Source organism: Carcharodon carcharias, chromosome 6, assembly GCF_017639515.1.
Source record: "Carcharodon carcharias isolate sCarCar2 chromosome 6, sCarCar2.pri, whole genome shotgun sequence".
Lineage (NCBI taxonomy): Eukaryota > Metazoa > Chordata > Chondrichthyes > Lamniformes > Lamnidae > Carcharodon > Carcharodon carcharias.
Window position 1 is genome coordinate 144318286 of NC_054472.1, and position 22714 is coordinate 144340999.

Genomic DNA, 22714 nt, shown 5'->3' on the forward strand with positions numbered 1-22714 from the left:
TCAGGAACGAGGAATATTTTAAAAGCCGTTGGCTGACCTATTTCACGGCTGTGAAATCCAATGGAAATGTCTTTGTCCGTGACTCCTCCATGGTCCATCCACTGGCTCTGCTGATGCTTCCAGATTGTGACATCAATATCAAGGGTAAGTGTTGCGGCGAGGGTCCCATTTTACATTTCTGGTGAAGTAGCACGATTCAGCTGCAGGCTGTAGAGAGATCCCATGCAATTTCCTGGTGGATGCTTTCACTGGCCGAAGACCTGCCATGGGTTTAAATGTCAAAGCTTCCACGCTTTTTGGAATCTTTTATAATTATAAACAAATCCTGCAAAGCTAACCTACTGTCGGACTCAATGATGGGGACAGGAGATATATGGGCCAGCTAGTCTCTGCTTCAATTCCTGGCCTTTGACACGTTGCCTGATCTCAGCTTTGGGCACAGAAGGGCTGTAATTGGCCTCGGTGTCCCTGAGCTAGGGAGAGGACAAACCAAACAAGGTTCCTGTTTCTGATCACAATCCAATGACTATGGTTGGGGATAAGACTGAGCTTGGTTCAGAGTCCCCCACAATCAAATTTTGACAACAAATTGTTGTTTTACTGTGCTTCACGAGTGTAATCAGACAAAAATGGATATTGAGCCAAAGATATTAGGAGCTGCCAATGTTCACTGTCTAGGGTCAAAGCCACTTGAATGAGGTATCAGAGAACCTCCTGCATACACACACACGTATGTCTATGTACAAGTCATAGCCTTCAGGACAAGATGGGGAAGAGGGAAATATAACTGTGGGCCTCTACCATGCGAGACCAAGTGATCGGGCCAGGATTTCAACCGAAGAAGACTGCTCTCGAGTTTTTATATTGGCTTATGCATTTTAAGTGAGTTGCCTGAAGTTCGTTGACTTGAAGCCTGGTATTCAGTCTACTGATTGGGCAACAGCGCAGATATGATGGCCAATCATTTTGTTTCCTCTACAGCTGGTCAAAAATAATCTGCAACCAGAGCCTGACAGTCACTCAATGATCTGTTTAGTTAACTGCAAAGGGAGCAAAAGGGGTGGAAACTAGCTAATAACACATCAGCCTTTAGAAAGGGGCGTAGGGATAGCTCAGCGAAACCATAGGATAACCTCCATTGTGGGGTTAATAAAACACACAGGCAAATGAAGTGAAGGCAAGCATCAAATAGGATCAGAATGCAGAATAATGTTGAAAAGACAATGTTAAGGGCACTCTATCTGAATGCACACAGCATATGGAACAAGGCAGATGTTTTGAAGGCACAAATGGAGGTAAATGAGTGTGATTTAATTGCCATTACAGAGACGTGGTTACGTGGTGACCAATACTAGGAACTGAATATCCATCATTTCGGAAGGATAGGCAAAAAAGAAAAGTAGGTGGAGTAGCACTGTTAATAAGGGATGAGATCAGTACATTTATGAGACAGGATCTTAGACTGAAGGGTCAAGATGTAGAATCGGTTTAGGTGGAGCTAAGAAACAGCAAGAAGCAGCAAACATTGTTGGGAGTTGTTTGTAGGCCACCAAACTGTAGTGCTAATGTTGGGCATGGTATAAATCAGGAAGTTAGATGTGCATGTAACATAGGTAATACAGTAATAATGAACAATTTTAATTTATATACGGACTGGTTAAGCCTAATTAGCACTAATGCTGGTGAGGATTAAATCCTGCAGTGTGTACCAGATGGATTTCTGGACCAGTACATTGAAGAACCAACTCGGGATCAGGCTATTTTAGATTTAGTATTATGTAACGAGAAAGGGCTAATTAATAACTTTGCTTTAACGAAACCTTTTTAGGAAATGGTGACCATAATATGATAGAATATTCTAGAATGTAATGATAGCATGTTACATTAAGTTTGAAAGTGATATAGTTCATTCTGAAACTAGGATCTTAAGTCTGAACAAAGGAAACTATGAAGGTATGAAGAGGAAGTTGGCCACGGTGGATTGGAAAATATATGAAAAGATTTGACATTGATAGGGAAGTATCTTTTAAAGAAGTATTAGATGTTCTACAACAAATATGCATTCCTCTAAGGCACAAAAACCCAACAGGAAAGATGAATCAACTGCGGCTAACAAAAAAAGTTAAAGGTTGCATTAGATTCAAGGAAGCGGCTTATAAGGTTGCCAGGAAAAGTGGTAAGGCCGAGGACAAGGAGCAATTTAGAATCCAACAAAGTAGAACCAAGAAACTGATATAGAAAGAGAAAAGAGAATATGAATATAAGCTAGGGAGGAACATAAAGGCAGACTGTCCAAAGCTTCTTTCGGTATGTGAAAAGGAAAAGATTAGCGAGGATAAATGTGGGTCCATTATAGTTGGAGACAGGAGAATTTATAATGGAGAATAGGGAAATGGCAGAGAAATGAAACAATTACTTTGTATTTGTCTACACGGTGAAATAAGCAGAAAATCTCCCAGAAATACCAGGGAACCAAGGGATTTGTGAAAAAGATAAACTGAAATAAATTACTATTAATAAAGAGGTAGTACTCAAAATTAATTGGATTGAAGGTTGATAAATCCCCTTGACCAAATGAGCAGCATCCCAGAATGTTGGTGGCTATAGAGATAATGGATGCATTGGTGGTTATCTTCAAAAATTCTGTAGATTCTGGAAAGGTTCTTGCAGACTGGAATGTGGCAAATGTAATGCCACTATATGAGGGAGGGTGAGAAAAAATTGCTCCTATTTTCTATGTTTCTAGAACTACAGAGTTGTTAGTTTGACGTCAGTAGTAGGGAAAATGTTATAATCTATTATAAAGGATGTGATAACCAGACACTTAGAAAATAATATTACCCAGAAAGTCAACACGGATTTATGAATTGGAAATCGTGTTTGACAAACCTGGTGGAGTTCTGAGGATGTTACTTGTAAAATAGATAAGGAGAACCAATTGATATGGTGTACTTGGATTTTCAGGAGGCTTTTGATAAAGTCCCGCACAAGAGGTTGGTAAATAAAATTAAAGCACATGGGATTGTGGGTAATATACTGGTATGGATCGTGAATTGGTTAACAGACAGAAAACAGAGTAGTAGGACTAAATGGGTCATTCTCAGAGTGGCAGGCTGCTACTAGTGGGGTACAGCAAGGATCAGTACTTCGGCCACAGCTGTTCACAATCTATATGAATGATTTGGATGTGAGGACCAAATGTAATATTTCCAAATTTGCTGATGACACAAAACTAGGTGAGAAAGTAAGTTGTGAGGAGAATTCAAGGAGGCTTCAAGGGGATTTGGACAGGATAGGTGAGTGGGAAAGAACATGGCAGTTGGAATATAATGTGAATAAGTGTGAAGTTATCCACGTTGGTAGGAAAAATAGAAAGACAGAGTATTTCTTAAATGGATAGAGGTTAGGAAGTGTTGATGTCCAAAGGGACCTGGGGGTGTCCTTGTACATGAGTCACTAAAAGCTAGCATGCTGGTGCAGCAAGCAATTAGGAAGGCAATTGGTATTTTGGCCTTCATTGGAGGGGATTTGAGTACAGGAATAAAGATGCCTTGCTGCAATTGTATAGAGCCTTACTGAGATCACACATGGAGTATTATGTACCGTTTTGGTCTCCTTATCTAAGGAAGTATATACTTGCCATAGAGAGAGTGCAATGGAGGTGCACCTGGAATGGCGGTTTATGAGAGATTGAGGAAACTGGGCCTGTATTCTCTAGACTTTCGAAGAATGAGAGGTGATCCCATTGAAATTTACAGGATAGATTGATATAGGATGTTTCCCCTGGCTGGTGAGTCTAGAACCAGGGATGCAGTCTTAGAATAAGGGGCCATTTAAGACATGGATGAGAAGGAATTTCTTCAGTCAGAGAGTTGTGAATCTTTGGAATTCTCTGCCTCAGAGGGCTGTGGATACTAATAACATCAAGGCATATGGGGATAGTGGGGAGAAGTGGCATTGAGGTAGATGATCAGCCGTGATCTGTTTGAATGGTGGATTCGGCTCGATGGACTGAATGGCCTTCTCCTGCTCCTATGTTCCTGTAGGAATGGGACAGAAAGAGGGAAGTATCACCAAGTGTTATGGTCTTGATAGAGACCAATAACTTTTGAAAAGAAATTTGAACTTCCAGTTAATAGCTGAAAGGATGACAATGATTTATTTTTTTTAAGCCATTTACAGTAACAAAATACTAAAAACACTCTGGATTAAACATTGTTTGTTGTCAACTTATACTTTAAACCACAGAATGGAACACCTTCCTTATTTTTAGGACAACCGAAAAACACACTTGAGAAGTATACATTACACAGTCCTTTAAGTGGACATTCAGTCCTCCCAAATCAGTCCAGAATGATTCTTAGCTCCTGAGGGTTTACTTCTGATCATTTCCTTTCTCAGCCTGTTAGCTTCTAATCCCAAAACTATCCTTCATGGTGAGAGTATTACTGGAGATCCTCCCTCTAGCTAAGGCTAGCCAAATCCTCTAGCCTTGTTTTAACTCCCCCATGGTTTGGTCTTTCCAATCCAAGTGCAAGCTTCCACCCATATTCTGGCTCGGTGAACCATAGCATCTTGCTGCCTATAGCTCCTCTCCCTCTCCTGGACCCTGGCAGACTCACCTGTCTGTGATGAACAGTGATGTTTTAGGGAAGCCTGTAACCTGATTCACAATTACTTTCCCTGTATCCTTCCCATCTCAAAGCCCATCACCACAGCAACGTGTACCATGTGGGCCTTGTATCCAAGCAGAGATGTTGTCTAGTTATCCTTGATAGTTCCAAAATTAAGAGAATTTGACTAAGTGGACAGTTTAAAGCACAACTGTTTAAAACCTGATATTCTTAAGCTTTTCTGGGACTTTGGAGACTCTCAGTGTATCCATTGTTAGCACACAGGCTGCTGCCATTGTCTCCAAGCGTAAACACTTTGTACCTTTTTCTCAAGAAAACAATCTGGCTCCCTTTTGATCTCTGACAATCAAACTACCCAGGCTTGTTGTCAGGCAGACAACCTGTCCTCTTCATTTTATTTTAAGTTAAAGATGCAGTCCCAAAATATAACAATCTTATAAACCCCATAATTGATGCCACCACCAAACACATCTTCCCTTCACCCCCTCTATCGGCATTCCGTAGGGATCGCTCCCTCTGGGACACCCTGGTCCACTCCTCCATCACCCCCTACTCCTCAACCCCCTCCTATGGCACCACCCCATTGGCACGCAAAAGATGCAACACCTGCCCCTTCACTTCCTCTCTCCTCACCGTCCAAGGACCCAAACACTCCTTTCAAGTGAAGCAGCATTTCACTTGCATTTCCCCCAACTTAGTCTACTGCATTCGTTGCTCCCAATGTGGTCTCCTCTACATTGGGGCAGCGGGGATCTGTACAAGCTGGACGGGTTAAATCTTAACAGGACTGGGACTGATGCACTTGATTTGCTCGTCCTGTTGGGGTGTGTTTAAACTAGCTTGTCAGGGGGGTGGGAACCTGAGGGGTGGCCCAAATTGGAAGAAAGTAAAGTTGGTAACAGGAAGTAGTAGTGAGACCAGAAGGCAGGAGAAACAAAGCAGAGCATTGAGCATGCTTCAAATGCGGAATGATGTCAAAAAGACAAAGTTAAGGGCACTAAATGATTACTTTGTGTCTGTTTTCACGAGGAAGATACAGGAAATCTCCCAGATTTAGGGATCCAAGGGACGAGGGAGACTGAGGCGTTGAAGGAAATTAGTATCAATAAGAAGAATGTATTGAAGAAATTAACGGAACTAAAAGTTGATAAATCCCTTGGTCCTGATATTCTGCATCCCAGAGTGTTGAAAGAGGTTGCAATAAAGATAGTGGATGCATTGATGATTATTTTCCAAAATTCTATAGATACTGGAATAGTTCCTGAAAATTGGAAGGTAGCAAATGTCACCCCACTATTTAAGAGAGGGAGAGAGGAAACAGGGAACTACAGACCTGTTAACCTTACATCTGTAGCAGGGAAAATGTTTGTATCTATTACAAAGGATGTGATAAATGGATACTTGGATAATCATGGTCTGATCGGGCATAGTCAGCATGGATTTGCGAATGGGAAAACATGTTTGAAAAACTTGCTGGAATTTTTTGAGGATGTTACTAACATAATTGATAAAGGAGAGTCAATGGACGTAATATACTTGGATTTTCAGAAGGCTTTTGATAAAGTCCCTACAGGAGGTTGATTAGCAAAATAAAAGCACATGAGATAGAAGGCAATATACTGGCATGGATTAAGGATTGGCTAACAAGCAGAAAATTAATGGGTCATTCTTGCATTGGCAGGTTGTCACTAGAAGTCACTACTGGGGTACCGCAAGGTTTAGTACTTGGGCCCCAGCTGTTCACAATATATATCAACGATTTGGATGTGGGGGCCAAATGTAATATTTCCAAGTTCACGGGTGATAAAGCTAGGCAGGAACGTGTGTTGTGAGGAAGATGTAAAGTGGCTAGAGGAGGATTTGGACAGACTTAGTGGGCAGAATTTTACGAGTCGGCGAGCAGTGGCGAGGCCCACTCGCCGATGCATAAAATGACGCGCGGTGATGTTGGGGGGGAACACCCGTCATCGCGCCTCATTTAAATTTTCAGGAAGGCAGGAGCCCAGCAAAATCAGCTGCGCGCCCGCTGACCTGTCAATGGCCAATTGAGGCCATTGACAGGGTCAAGTAATTAATGGACCTGCATCCAACCTTAAGGTTGGCGGGCAGGCCAAGAGCCCCAGCGGGAACTAGAAAAAACATGAAACCTTATCCATGGGCGGGATGAGGTTTCATGTCGTCTTTAAAAAATTTTAGTAAAGGTTTTGTAAAAATTATGGACATGTCCCAACTCATGTGACATTGGCACATGAGGGGACATGTAAGGGAAATTTTAAATTTTATTTTTCTATTTTACATTTACAGCCGATCTCCCTGAGGCTGCACTTAGCCTCAGGGAGATGAGCGCGCTCTTTCGTGTGCATGCGCGAAAGAGCGCACTCTCGATTTTGGAAATGCCCCCCGCCTGCATTTGGAGCGCATTGCGCTTCTGTGCAGATGTCACATGGTGCCTCCGATCAGGGGCGCCGATTGGTAGCACGCCTGTACGCGCTCGCCCTTCAACTTCCCCCCCCAAGTGGTGGGAAAATTCAGCCCAGTGAGCGGGCAAGAACGTGGCAGATGGATTATAATGTGGAAAAATGTGAGGTTATCCACTTTGGTAGAAGGCACAGATGTGCAGAGTATTTCCTAAATGATTAGAAAGTGTAAATGCACAAACAGACCTGGGTATCTTTGTCCATAAGTCACTGGAAGCTAACATGCCAGTGCAGCAGTCAATTAGGAAGGCTAATGGAATGTTAGCCTTTATCGCAAGTGGATTTGAGTAAAGGAGTAGTCAAGTCTTGCTTCAATTGTATAGAAGCTTGCTTAGACCTTACCTGGACTAGTGTGTGCAGTTTTGGTCCCCTTACCTCAGACAGGATATTATTGCCATAGAGGGAGTGCAACGAAGATTCACCAGTTTTGTTCTGGGGATGGCGGGACTGGGGATGAAGAGAGATTAGAGAATACAGACCCAGTTTCCCCAGAGTTTCGAAGAATGAGAGGTGATCTCATTGAAACCTACAAAATAGTTAAAGGCATAGACAGGGTAGATGCAGGTAAGATGTCTCCCCTGTTTGGGGAGTCCAGAACCAGGGGACACAATTTCAAAATCAGGGGGAAGCCTGATAGGACCGAGATGATGAAAAATTCCTTTACTCAGAGGGTTGTGAATCTTTGGAATTCTCTACCCCAGGGGACCATGGAAGCTCAGTATGTTTGAGGTAGAGATTGATAGATTTCTTGATTAACAATAACGTAATGGGTTATGGGGATAGTTTGGGAAAAGGCATAGAAGTGTTTGATCAGCCATGATCGTATTGAATGGTGGAGCAGGCTTGACAGGCTGAACGGCCTTCTCCTGTTCCTATGTTCTGATTTCAGTGCAAAAGACATGGTTGAAGTGTTTGCAACCTCTTCAGCCAGAAATGCTGAGTGAATGATCCATCTTGGCCTCTTTCTGAGGTCCCCAGCATCACAGAGACCAGTCTTTAGACAATTCGATTCATTCCACATGGTAGCAAGAAACAGCTGAAGACACTGGATACAGGAAAGGCCTTAGCCCCTGACAACATCCTGTGCCAAGTTGTTCCAGTGCAGCTACGACACTAGCATCTACCTGACAATTGGAAATTTTTTTGGAACTACCATCCAATCATCTACTCTGGATCATCAGCAAAATGATGGAAGATATATTATCAGGTGGCACTTATAAAGCAATAACCTCACCGATGCTCAATTTGGTTTCCAAAAGGGCCACTCTGCTCCAAACCTCATTACAGACTTGACTCAAACATGAACAAAAGAACTGAATTTGAAAAGTGAGAGTCCTTAACATCAAGGACCAAGTGTGGTATCAAAGAGCCCTAGTAAAATTTAAGACAATGGAAATCAGGTGGTATCTCTCCACTTGTTGGAGTCATGCCTAGCACAAAGCAAGATAGTTTGGTTGTTGAAAGCCATTCATCTCAGTCCCAGGACATTGCTGCAGGAGTTTCTTAAGATAGTGTCCTAGGCTCAACCATCTTGCCTCCTTCATAATATCTGAAGTGGGGATGTTTGCTGATGATTGCACAACATTCAAGACCATTTGCGACTCCTCAGATACTGAAGCAGTCCATGTCCATATGCAGAAAGACCTGGACGATGTTCAGACTTGGGCTGATAAGTGGCAACTAACATTCGTGCCACACAAGTGCCAGGCAATGGACATCTCCAACAAGAGAGAATCTAGCAATCTCTCCTTGACACTCAACAGCATTATGATCGCTGAATACCTCACCACCAACACCTTGGGGGCTACCATTGACCAGCAACTGAACTGGACCAGCCGTATAAATACAGTGTCTACAAGAGCAGGTCAGAAGTTGATAATTTCTTCAACAAGTAACTCAGATCCTCACTCTCCAAAATCTGTCCTCCGTCTACAAAGCACAAGTCAGGAGAGTGATGGAATACTCTCCACTTGCTTGGATGAGTGCAGTGCCAACAGCACTCAAAGCTTGACACCATCTAGGATAAAGCAGCCCGCTTGATTGGCACTCCCTCCACCACTGCCACCCAGTGGCTTCAATGTGTACCATTTACAAGATGCACTGCAACAACTCACCAAGCTTCCTTCAACATAACCTTTCAAACCTGCAACCTCTACCATTGAGAAGAACAAGGGCAGCAAACACATGTGAACACCACCATCTGCAAGTTCCTCGCCAAGCCACACACCATTCTGAGTTGGAACAATATTGTTATTCCTTCACTATAGCTGGTTCAGCATCCTAGAACTCCCCCACTAGCATCACTCTAGGTGTTCCTACACCACATGGACTGCAGCAGTTCACCACCACCTTCTCAAGGACAACAAATGCTGACCTTGTCAGCAGTGCTCACATCACATGAACAATTTTTTTTTAAAACTTAGGCTGTTTGCAGAGAACAGCTTGAGTTATACAGGGTACTGGGATGAAGGAGCTCTTCAAAAGTACTGATGAACAAATGGAATAGACGCCAGGAAAGAACAGTGGAGGTGAAAACTTCAAAGCTTTGAAGAACTATCTGAAAGCTGCAATGGGAGGATTTTAGGCTCATTCTGGATAGAGGAACGAAGAATGGGCTCCCTAAGTTGCAAGTGTTTTGAGTGTAAAGTACAGGTTAGACTGATGAAAGAACCGGTTACCTGAGAATCATACTGTTTAACACAAATTTGTTTTGGCTTTGCTAGTTATTGAGTGCTTATTGACTACAATGTGCTTGCACACGAACAGGGGAGAAAGCTCATCCTGAGTGAGACACAGGCAGAGTGAGTGTGGGTATTGGCAATTTGGTGTACAGTGGGAATTCGGTGCAGTGGAGAAGAGGTGCTCTTTGCATTTTTTTTCTTTGCTATCCACACTTCTTAAATCTTCAGAGAGTGGTCTTGCTCTGCTGCAGCAGTAGAGGCAACAAGGGAAAGGAATGACTGGTAAGTAGTGGGTAAGGTCAGGTAAGTATTTACTACCTTCATTGCTTATAGTTTAAGGTATTTTTGTGGTTTATAGTTTGTATATTCTTTAGTAACGAGGATCAGGCAAGAAGGGCCCTAGAGTAATTGATTTAAAAGGTTTAATTTAAAGGGAAAAGTCATGGCAGGAGAGCTCAAAGCCATGGTGTGCTCCTCGTGCTACATGTGGGAAGCCGGGAATGTTTCCTGTGCCCAGGACCAGCATGTGTGCAGGAAGTGTGTCCAGCTGCAGCTCCTGGAAGCTCAGGTTTCAGAGCTGGAACGGCGGCTGGGGACACTGTGGAGCATCTGCGAGTCTGAGAGCATCGTGGATAGCATGTTTAGAGAGGTGGTCACATTGCAGATGAAGGGACTTGAGGAAGGAAGGGAATGGATGACCTCCAGGCAGTCCAAGAATCCCCTGGGGTCCCACTCGCAAATCGGTATTCCATTTTGGAGACTGATAAGGGCACTGGTTAGTGCAGACAGAGCCAAGCTTCTGGCACCACATGCAGCCTGTCTGTACAGGAGGGGAGGAAGAGAGAAATAGCAATAGTAATAGGGAATTCTATAGTCAGGGGAACAGATAGACGCTACTGCGGCCATCAACATGACTCCAGGATGGTGTGTTGCCTCCCTGGTGCCAGGGTCTGGGATGTCACTGAATGGCTGCAGGGCATCCTGAAGGGAGAGGCTGATAAAGCAGAGGTTACGATACATGTTGGTACTAATGACATAGGTAGAAAAAGGGATGAGGTCTTGCGTCAAGAATTCAGGGAGTTAGGCAGTAGACTAAAAAGCAAGACCTCTCGGGTTGTAATTTCTGGATTATTCCCAGTGCCATGTGCTAGTGAGCTCAGAAATAGGAGAATAGCGCAGCTGAATACGTGGCCTAAGAGTTGGTACAGGAGGGAGGGTTTTAGATTCCTGGACCACTGGGACTGTTTCTGGGGAAGGTGGGACCTGTACAAGCGGGACGTTCTACATCTGAACCAGAGCGGGACTAACATCCTTGCGGGCAGGTTTGCTAGTGCTGTTGCGAGGAGTTTAAACTAATTCGGCATGTCGGGGATACAGAATGTTAGAATAGGGACACATCATAATACAGTAAAACAATCAAGTCAAAGAGAGTACAGCCGCATTAAGTATCAAGGGAGTAAGGCAAGGCTGGATGGCCTCTACTTTAATGCCAGGAGTATTACTGGTAAAACGGATGAATTAAGAGTGAGGATTGACACACGGAATTGTGATATAGTAGTCTTCAATGACACGTGGTTGAGGGAGGGGCAGGATTCGCAGCTCAATATTCCGGAATATAGAATCTTCAGGCGAGACAGGAGAGGGGTTAAAAGAGGAGGAGGCATTGCATTATCAGTTAAGGAGTCAGTTACTGCAGTAAGGAGAGATGATATCTTGGAGGGAGCATCGAATGAAGCTTTGTGGGTAGAGTTTAGGAATAAAAAAGGGGCAGCCACGTTCTTAGGTGTTTATTATAGACCCTCAGATAGTCAGCAGAAATTGAGGAGCAAATATGTGCACAATTTGCGGAGGTGTATAAAAACAATAACAATAGGGTAATTATATTAGGTGATTTCAACTTTCCCAACATTAATTGGGATAGACATAGTGTTAAGAGCTTGGATGGAGTGGATTTCTTGAAATGTGTACAGGAGAACTTTTTAGGTCAATATGTAGAGGGTCCAACAAGAGACGATGCAGTGCTGGACCTAATTCTGGGGAATGAAGCCGGACAGGTGGCTGAGGTGGTGGTGGGGGAGCATTTTAGTGATAGCGACCACAACATGGTACAATTTAAGCTTGTATGGACAAAGAAATTGACAAGTTGCAAAAAAATGTTTTGGCTTAAGGGAGAGCGGATTTTAGTAAAATAAGGTAGGATCTGACCAAGGTAGACTGGGAACAGCTACTTGTGAGGAAATCTTCGGAGGAGCAGTGGGGGGCATTCAAAAAGGAAATGGGGAGGGTACAGGCTCAACATGTTCCCTCTAGGGTGATAGGAAGGAGTAACAAACCCAGAGAACCATGGATGACCAGAGATGTTCAGGATACCATGAGAAGGAAAAGAGGGGCTTTTATCAGGTACAAGGGGAGCAAATCAGTGGAGGGATTAGTGAAGTACAGAAAGTGCAGTGTGGAGCTTAAGAAAGCAATTAGGAGAGCAAAGTGGGGATATGAGATAGCTCTGGCTGGTAAAAGTAGGGAAAATCCCAAGATATTCTATAAGTATATCAATGGCAAGAGGATAACCAGGGAAAGAGTAGGGCCCATTAGGGACCAAGGGGGCAATCTGTGGGTGGAGCCAGAGGACATTGGTAGAGTGTTGAACAAATACTTCACACCCGTCTTCACCCAAGAGAATGAGGATGAAGGTATCGAACTCAGAGAGAGACTGCGAGGTTCTTGAGCATATTCATGTAGGGAGTGACAAGGTATTGGAGGTGTTGGCAGGCTTAAAAATGGACAAATCTCTAGGTCTGGATGATTTGTGTCCCAGACTGCTGAGGGAGGCAAGGGAGGAGATCACAGGGGCTCTGACCCAAATTTTTAATTCCGCTCTGGCCAGAGGGGAGGTGGCAGAGGACTGGAGAATAGCTAATGTGGTTCCGTTATTTAAGAAGGGTTGTAGAGAGAGAAGCCAGGGAACTACAGGCCTGTGAGTCTCACATCAGTAGTAGGGAAACTATTGGAGAAAATTCTGCATGAGAGAATCTATCTGCACTTGGAGAGGCAAGGTTTGATCAGGGATAGTTAGTAAGGCTTTGTCAGAGGGAGGTCATGCCTAACAAATTTGATTGAATTTTTTGAGGAGGTGATCAGGTGTGTAGATGAGGGTAGTGTAGTTGATGTAGTTTATATGGATTTCAGCAAAGCCTTTGACAAGGTCCCACATGGGAGCCTTATAAAGAAGGCAAATGCACATGGGGTACAGGTAATTTGATGAGGTGGATTCAAAATCGGCTTAGTTGTAGGAGACAGAGGGTGATGACAGAAGGATGCTTTAGTGACTGGAAGCCAGTGCCCAGTGGCGTACTGCAGGGATCTGTGCTAAGTCCCCTATTATCCGACATTTATATAAACGACATAGATAACTTTGAGGGGGGAGGATTAGCAAGTTTGTGGATGACACAAAGATTGGCCGGGTGCTTAACAGTTAGGTTGAGTGTCTTGGGCTACAGGAAGATATAGACGGGATGGTCAAATGGGCAGATAAGTGACAGATGGAATTTAACCCTGAAAAGTGTGAGGTGAAACACTTTGGAAGGAGTAATTTGACAAGGAAGTATTCAATGAACGGCATGACACTAGGAAGTCCTGAGGAACAAAGGGATCTTGGCATATGTGATATAGATCTCTGAAGATGGAGGAGCATGTTAGTGGGGTGGTGAAAAAGGCATATGGGACACTTGCCTTTATCAATCGAGGCATAGATTACAAAAGTAGAGAGATCATGTTGGAGTTGTATAGAACCTTGGTGAGGCCACAGCTGGAGTACTGGTCGCCACATTATAGGAAGGATATGATTGCACTGGAGGGGGTGCAGAGAAGATTCACCAGGATGTTGCCTGGGATGAAACATTTAAGTGATGAAGAGAGGTTGGATAGACTTGGTTGTTTTCATTGGAGCAGAGAAGACTGAGGGGTGACCTGATCGAGGTGTACAAGATTATGAGGGGCATGGATAGAGTGGAAAGGGAGCAGCTGTTCCTCTTAGTTGAAGGGTCAGTCATGAGGGGACATAAGTTCAAGGTGAGGGTCAGGAGGTTTAGGGGGGATATGAGGAAAAACTTTTTTACCCAGAGGGTGGTGACGGTGTGTTGCCTCACAACCTTTAAAAAGTACTTGTAAATGGGATTAGGTAGGTAGGTAGGTAGGTAGGTCAGGTATTTCTCACGTGTCAGTGCAGACTTGATGGGCCAAAGGGCCTCTTCTGCACTGTGATTGACAAAAACAGCTCACTGCAGTCTGGATGATGAATCTTTTAAAGGATTTACTTCTTAGTAAAATGGCCTGAGGCTCTGCAGTCCTTATGTTTGAATTTATCTTTAATTCTTTTTCAGAGGATGATGACTCTGTGCTGCTCACTCTGGCTGACTCTAACCTCTTGCAACTTGAGCTGGACTCAAAGACTGCCTACTTGCTATACAGCTTCCGTACAGCGATGCACAAGATGGTAGAAAACTGCCTGCGTCATGAGCTCCCAGAAATTTCCTCTGAGCTGCGCAAGGAGCATGGGGAAGTGCTGTCATTGCTTGTGGAGCTCTTGAACTGTTGGCCAACAGAGTAAAGAGTTCAATAGGAGGAGGGCAGGTGGGTGAGTTTGTATTGTATTCTGTATCAGAATTACCTGACACAATGTACAAAAACATGAGATATATGTCTGCTGTATTTAATGCTTTGAGCGGTTAAAACTGCTCTCACCTCTCTGCAAAATTACTTGAAACTGATGGGCTGACCAGTCTATCATCTCAGATAATTTATAACTGATGTTTATAATGGATTGTATGTAAAACTGTAATCGGAATAATCTTATTGAGGGCTGAAGAAGGTGGGTGAATATGTTTCTGTATGCACACTATTTTCTGATCCATATGATTTAAAAATTCATTAAAAAAACTTTTGTCAACATGTTTTTGTCTTTATGAAAAGAAACTTGCTTTTCTGTGAACCGTGGGTCATTGGTGGCACTTTGGCCTCCGAGTCAGAGGGTTCAAGCTGCACTCTAGCTTTTCAGCTGACATCCTGGCCAATATTCCTCCCTCCATTAACACCACCAGCAAAAAAAAGTCATTTGTCTCATTGCTTTTTATGGTACATAATGCTCAGTTTGGCTGCCATGTTTGCTTACATAACAAGTGACTGCATTTTGAAAGTAATAATTGGCTGTAACATCCTGAGGTCATGAACTGTGCTTTATACAAGATGGAGCTTAGTATGCTGCATGTAATCAAGTGTTCCCTTTAACCTGTATGTATCTGATGCTAAGAGTTCTTGAGCAGCCAACAGTAGAGATATATTTAGACAATTTAGTGGAACATGGCCAACACTGGCCCTCCGTCTCCCAGCTCATTAAACTTGTACTCCTTATACTTGTCTTCAAACCTTTCCATCACCTCACCCCAGTTTTGCATCATATTTCCCTATGCCATCCTTGCCTTCCTCATTTCAGCACTTCATTAGTAGCAACACCTTCAGTTCATGAGAAGGTTTATACAATAAGCAGTGTCAATGACTACAGAGCATAAGTATGTTTTTTGAAAAAATAAACTAAAAATCTTTTGAGTCTGGAAGGTTTGCTCTATTTGCTATAAACATCAAAAGTTGATTTCAACACTGTCAGGTTGCATAGCTTCTTGGTTTCATTTCCACTGTCATTTTTAGCACACCAACTAATGAATTTGCATAAATTGCAGTGTGCACTATTCTCACAGTTTTAAAGGAAGCAAACAGAAATTTGGGTCAATACCTCCACTGCAAAAAATAGTGCATGGAAGAAGTTAGACCATTCATTAGCTTCAGGCTGAGGGGAAGTTTCATAGAACTTTAGCAGATGGTATTTTTATCTGGAAAGAGTGTAATCTAATTTTTGGCTTTGTGCAAGACTTTTTTCAGGTCTAGTGTCATTGGTCATTCCAAAAATGGATCAGAGTCTCTTATGAGTCAGAGTGCACCCTTTTACTGCCACATCCAAGTCAAGGATCAGGGGTTGACACTGAGGATCTTGAACCATATCCCAATCACTGAAATATTCCACACACTATCATTAGTGTTTCCTCTTTACAAAACATACTGCAACCATACAAGCTCACTATTTATCTGATAGATAAACTCCTTGATCTGCTATTTCCAGCTGATCAAAAACAAAATTCAGTCCAGCCAAAATCCAAATTGTGAAAGAGTCCTGTGGGAAGTAATGCTAAAATGCAAATCTGCTGTGTTGTACATGTCCCATTTTATCTTGCTGACTGTGGCCAACCTTGAAAGTTGAAAACCTGTGATTTCTTTTGGTCCAAGTGAAGGAATTCTGCTTTACTTTTAAATCAAGACCCACCCTGATGGCAGCTTGGGAAATTTATGGAAAAGTGGATTTGTCACTCAGTTGATAATGGACGAAACCTTTGTCACAGACCACATTTCTCTAATGTGAAAGGACCTTGGAAGAAAGCTCTTTGTCATTGCCTGCCTCCTTGAAGATGGGTAGGTTGGGCTGAGTGGATTTGTGTCTACAAGTTAGATATGCATTTGGAAAGAAATGTACTTGAATGTACCAGCAAAAACTGAATGCAGATGAAGGAGTCACCATTTGACAATCATGGCTCCTCCTCCCCAAAGAAGGACAATTTACCCGTGGTCCTATTGCGTCATTGAATAGCATCTTGCAAGCCTTTATGGATTTTGCATGGACATCTGTTCTAAGTGCTGATCACTGTGTGTGTGTGTATGTGAGAGAGAGAGAAGATATTCTGACATTAAAAATTATATAAATGTATATGTCCCAAAGTGCTTCACAGTAGCAATTATCAAACAAAATGACACCAATCCACATGGAAATGTTAAGATAGGTGTCTGAAAGCTTGGTGAAAGAGGTAGGTTTTAAACAGCATCTTAAAGGACGAGAGAGAGGAAAAGAAGTTTAGGGAGGGAATTCCAGTACTTAGACCATAGGCAGCTGAAGGCAGGGCTGCCAGTGGAGTGAAGAAAATCAGGGATATGCAGAAGGGCAGAATTGGAGGAGCTAAGAGATCTTGGAGGGCTGGAGAAGGCTACAGGGAGCAAAGCCAGAGATGGATTTGTAAAGAAGGGTGAGTATTTTAAAATTGAGGCATAAACACAGGTCATGGCGGGACAGGACTTGGTGCAAGTTATCATATGGACAGCAGAGCTTTGGATGATATCAAGGTATGAAGGGTGTAAGGTGGAAGGCCAGCCAGTAATCCATCGGAATAGATGGGTTTGGAGGTAACTAATGCAAAGATGAGCGTTTCAGGAACACAAACTGAAGCAAGGGGTGGAGACTGGTGGAAGTGAAAGCAGGTGGTCTTGGTGGTGGAGAGGATGTGCTCAGGGTCAAATATGAAGCCAAGATTACAAGTAGTCTTGTTCAGCCTTAGACAGTAATCAAAGGGATTGCTTTGTAGATGGAGATCGAAACCAATGCCTTCAGCCTTTCAACTATTTAATTGGAGGAAATTTCTGCTCATCCAGTATTGGATGACAGACAAACAGCATGATAGGAGGCAGTGAAGGAGTCGAGGGGAGGAGGTAGTGGTGAGGTAGAGCCGGGTGTTGTTAGCATACATATGAAACCTACTGTGTTTCTGGATTGCATCAGGTAACCCAAGACATACTGCCTCTATGATAAATATCGGGTTCATAATTCATTAGAGAACTAAGCTGAATACAGAAAGTACATGGGAGAATTGTAAAAGAAATGATTTATGAGAGTGAATGAGAATAGATTAGCAGGTAATATAAAAGGGAACGCAAAAGTCTTTTGTAAGCATATAAATAGTAGAGTAGAAGAGAGGCTGATTAGAGACCATAAAGACCTTATTGAGGCAGAGGTCCTGGCTGAGGTACTAAATGAGTACTTTGCATCATCTTCATTAGAAAAGAGGATGCTGTCAAAATGGTAGTAAATGAAGAGGCAGTGGAGAAATTGGATAGGATAAAATACATACAGAGGAGGTATTTGAAGGTTAACAGCACTCAAAGTAGAAAAGTCATCCAATCCAGATGGGGATGCATCCTAGACTGCTGAAGAAAGTAAGGTGGAAATAGCCAAGGCTGTGGCCACAATATTCCATTCATCTTCAGAGGATTGCAAATGTCCAGCCACATTCAACAAAAGGGGAGAGAGAGAAATACAACAAATACAGGTCACGCAGCCTAATGGCAGTGATGGGGAAACTTTGAGACATCGCAGACAAAAATTAGTCAGCACTTGTAAAAATGTGAGTTAATAGATGACAACCAGTATAAGTTTCTTAAAGGAAAATTATGTTTGATTAAATTCCCTGAAGGTAAGAGAGGGGTAATATAATGGCAGTATAATTAATGTTGTGTAAATGGATTTTCTAAGGATGTTTGATAATGCATCACATAATAGACTTGTTAATAAAATTGAAACCCATGGGCTGCATGGATTGCAAACTGGCTAAAGGGTCAGAAAGCAAGAGTAATTGAGAATGGTTGCTTCTCAGGCTAGAATGCAGTGGTGTCCCCTAGGGGTCAGTGTTGGTGCTGTCTTTGGTGTGTATTAATGATCCGGACTTGGGTTTACAGGACATAATTTCAAAGTTTGCAGATAAATTCAGAAAAGTTGCTAACAGTGAGGAGGATAGTAACAGACTTCAGAACAAGACTGGTGAAATGGGCAGTCCCAATGAAATTTAACTCAGTAAAGTCTGAAGTGATTCTTTTTGGTTGGAAGAATGTGGAGGTAAAGGATACCATTTTATGGTATGGGGATTCAGGAACAGGGAGATATGGGCATGTACATACACAGGATTTTGAAGGTGGCAGGCCGAACTGAGAAGGCCATTAAAAATGCATTAAGGATGCTTGACTTTGTAAATACTGTAGAGTCAGAAAGCATAAAGCAATGCTCAACCCTTATAAAACACTGCTCAGGCCCCGGCTGGAGTATCAGGTCCGATTTTGGGCACCAGACAGCAGGAAGGATCTCGAGGCCTTAGAGAAGATGTACTGGAATGATACCTAAGATGAAAGACATCAGTCACTTGGAGCAACTTGAGAAACTGGGCTTGTTTTTAGACAAGATTAAGGGAGATTATATAGAGGTGTTCAAAGCATTGGAGTATTTTGAGATAGTAAATAAAGAGGCACTGTTTCCAATATCAGCAGTGTCAATAAGAGGACACAGATTAAGGTAATTATGAAAGTGACCAGAGACATCATGCAAAAGCTATTTTTTAAAACAGCCAGATGGACAAAGTAGATTAAATAATAACTTTCAAAAGGGAACTGTGTAAATACTTGAAAAGGATAAAGTTGCTGGGCTATAGGGAAAGAGCTGGGGAGTGGAATGTTTTGGACAAGGGTCAGCACTGGATGGCTGGACTGAATGGTCGCCTCCTATGCTGTTTCATTTGTGATGCTACCTTAAAATAATAGAGTTCTTCTTTTCTGTTCTGTTTGTTTAATATCTTACATATTTGTATGAGGCCCCTCCATTTCTGTCACTGCTTTTAGAGGCCGAAAAGCCCTAGTGCCTCCAGTGCCCAAATGTTACCTGAATATTACTAAGGTGTCATGGGTAGCAGAGAGGAAAGAACAAAAGCAAAGGTCTGTGACACAATGGAAGACAGGACAGGTTAAATGATAAAAGGAATGATGGTGCAAGCAAGGCAAAAGGGAATAGTAACAGAACATAATCTCGATGTACACACCTTATAAATTCCCTAACAGCACATGGCAGTTATCTTGATGACTGGCAGTTTTCTTTCACCTCATCACTTCCTTCCAATTTAGAGTGTTTTCTACTAGCGAACTCAATGGACTTGGAATAGCTTCTGACACCCTTTGCAGATTATGATGAGCAACTCTTTCAGCTTTTACCCACATAGACAAAATATTCAGTTGTTTCCTTAATAGTATAATCATAGGGTCTGGAATATTAACTATGAATCATTGTCATGAGTTGAGAATTTAATATAAAAAGCCAAACATACCTCATTTGTATTCGTCCAGGAACCCTCCCTTGATCTGTAACTTTTTGCATACATATTGTGATTTGTCATTATAAGCTCTTAATCTTTTATCGTTCGGCTTCAAGTCTGTTAAATAATTCCATTATCAGACAGTCACTTGGCACTCTCAGTGATCATATCACAAAAGCATTGCAAGCTCCTCCTGCTGATTATGAGGAGACCCAGCTACGTGCTGTGGTAAGTTAGCTGATGTCATCTGAACTGGCTGCACTGACAAGAAATGGATTAGGGACAGAGGTTTTTTGCTTCTGATCCCTGTCAATGACACCACTACTGGAAAAGAACTGCGTTAGCTGTGATTTTTTAAATGGCTCCATAGCCTGCTGACTCTCCATGTCCAGACACATGTTACTTGCTGAGTTAGTGGAAGGCTTTCTGTGGCCAAGGAATTGTACTCGAACAGTTAGCATGTTCCCAAAAAAGGGTAGTCAGGGAGGAGCAGGGAACTATAGTTAAGGATAACATTTTTCCTTTTCTAAAGGTCAACAATGAACTGTTAGGTTTTTTCTGATGGGATGGTTTCCTGGTCATTTTTACTGAAACCAGCTGTTTACCATCTGCCTATTCTGGTGGACTGTAATGGCATTATTTGGGGTATTTCTAAAGTTGTGGTTGAATTTCCTTCCTTAACTAACACCACCAAAAACAGAAACTGGCCATTCACTTCATTGAGCCAGGAAGGATTGATCTACCCTAAATTTCTAAGTAATTGCTCCAAAGTGCAGGCAGTTTGAAATTTGCAAATCTGTTCTTTGTGAAACCTCACTCCCTCTCAAGGTCATTCTCTCCCATTCGTAATGCAGCACTTGTTAAATATGACGTCAAAAATGCTCTGAATAATCCTCACAATATTTAATCGACCCAAATTCAAAAGAGCTTCCCCCATCACCACACCCACATACAACATTCCCATCGTATCCATGTTCAAAATGACTTTCCTAAATCCAGGTCAGTTTGGTGCTGTTAGGACATTACCAACTAGGCCTTAGATTGACACACCCCACACTTTTGAATTGAAAAGACGCTTAATAGGGAAACAACTTGCATTTATATAGTGTCTTTAACAGAGCAAAATGTCCCAGAACACTTCACAAGTAGATTATCAAACAGAATCTGACAAGAGAGCCAAATAAGGAGTTATTAGATAACCAAAAACTTGGTCAAAGAGTAAGTTATAAGGAATGTCTTAAAGGACGACAAAGAGATTTAGGAAGGGTATTCCAGAATTAGGGCCAAGGCAGCTTCAAGGCACGGCTACAAATGGTGAAGCAATTAAAGTAGCTAATGTGCAAGGGGCTAGACTTGGAAGGGTGCAGAGATATCGAAGGGTTAGACCATAAGACATAGGAACAGAAATTAGGCCATTCGGCCCATTGAGGCTGCTACACCATTCAATCATGGCTGATAAGTTTCTCAACCCCATTCTCCCGCCTTCTCCCCATAATCTTTGATCCCCTTACCAATCAAGAACCTATCTATCTCGGTCTTAAATACGCTCAATGACCTGGCCTCCATAGCCCTCTGTGGCAATGAATTCCATAGATTCACCACTTTCTGGCTAAAGAAGTTTCTCATCTTTGTTCTAAAAGGTCTTCCCTTTATTCTGAGGTGTGCCCTCGGGTCCTAGTCTCTCCTACTAATGGAAACATCTTCCCCACGTCCACTCTATCCAGGCCTTTCAGTATTCTGTAAGTTTCAATCAGATCTCCCCTCATCCTTCTAAACTCCATCGAGCATAGACCCTCCTCAAACGTTCCTCATATGTTAAGCCTTTCATTCCTGGGATCATTCTCGTGAACCTCCTCTGGACCCTCTCCAGGGCCAGCACATCCTTCCTGAGATACGGGGCCCAAAATTGCTCACAATATTCTAAATGTGGTCTGACCAGAGCCTTATAAAGCCTCAGCAGCACATCCCTAATTTTAGATTCTATTCTCTCGAAATAAATGCCAACATTGCATTTGTCTTCCTAACTACCGCATCAACCTGCAAGTTAACCTTAAGAGAATCCTGGACTAGGACTCCCAAGTCCCTTTGCACTCCAGATTTCTGAATTCTCTCCCCATTCAGAAAATAGTCCATGCCTCTATTCCTCCTACCAAAGTGCATGACCTCACACTTCCCCACGTTGTATTCCATCTGCCACTTCTTTGCCCATTCTCCTAACCTGTCCAAATCCTTCTGCAGCCTCCCAGCCTCCTGAATACTACCTGTCCCTCCACCTATCTTTGTATCATCTGCAAACCTAGCCAGGATGCCCTCAGTTCCTTCATCTAGATCATTAATATATAAAGTGAAAAGTTGTGGTCCCAACACTGACCCCTGCAGAACTCCACTAGTCACCGGCCACCATCCTGAGAAGGACCCCCTTATCCCCACTCTCTGCCTCCTGCCAGACAGCCAATCTTCTATCCATGCTGGTACCTTGCCTCTAACACCATGGGCTCTTATCTTACTGAGCAGCCTCCTGTGCGGCACCTTGTCAAAGGCCTTCTGGAAGTCCAAGTAGATAACATTCATTGGCTCTCCTTTGTCTAACCCACTCGTTATCTCCTCAAAGAATCCTAACAGATTTGTCAGGCATGACCTCCACTTGATGAAACCATGCTGACTTTGCCCTATTTTATCATGCACTTCCAAGTATTCTGAAATCTCATCCTTAATAATGGACTCTAAAATCTTACCAACGACTGAGGTCAGGCTAATCGGCCTGTAATTTCCCGTCTTTTGCCTCACTCCCTTCTTAAACAGGGGGGTTACATTAGAGATTTTCCAGTCCTCTGGGACCCTCCCTGACTCCAGTGATTCCTGAAAGATCACCACTAACGCCTCCACTATCTCTTCAGCTATCTCCTTCAGAACTCTGGGGT

At 42.8% G+C, this 22714-nt stretch overlaps 1 protein-coding gene across 1 annotated transcript in view; it reads left to right on the top strand.

Annotated features, from left to right (window-relative positions):
* Nucleotides 1-14826, top strand: part of dhx30 (DEAH (Asp-Glu-Ala-His) box helicase 30) — a 132219-nt gene extending 117393 nt beyond the window's left edge. Inside the window, exons 18-19 of the mRNA XM_041190463.1 lie at nucleotides 5-144; nucleotides 14172-14826. Coding sequence (XP_041046397.1) covers nucleotides 5-144; nucleotides 14172-14398 — 367 coding nt within the window. The 3' untranslated portion in view covers nucleotides 14399-14826. The remainder of the gene's footprint in view (nucleotides 1-4; nucleotides 145-14171) is intronic.
* Nucleotides 14827-22714: the final 7888 nt, after the last annotated feature.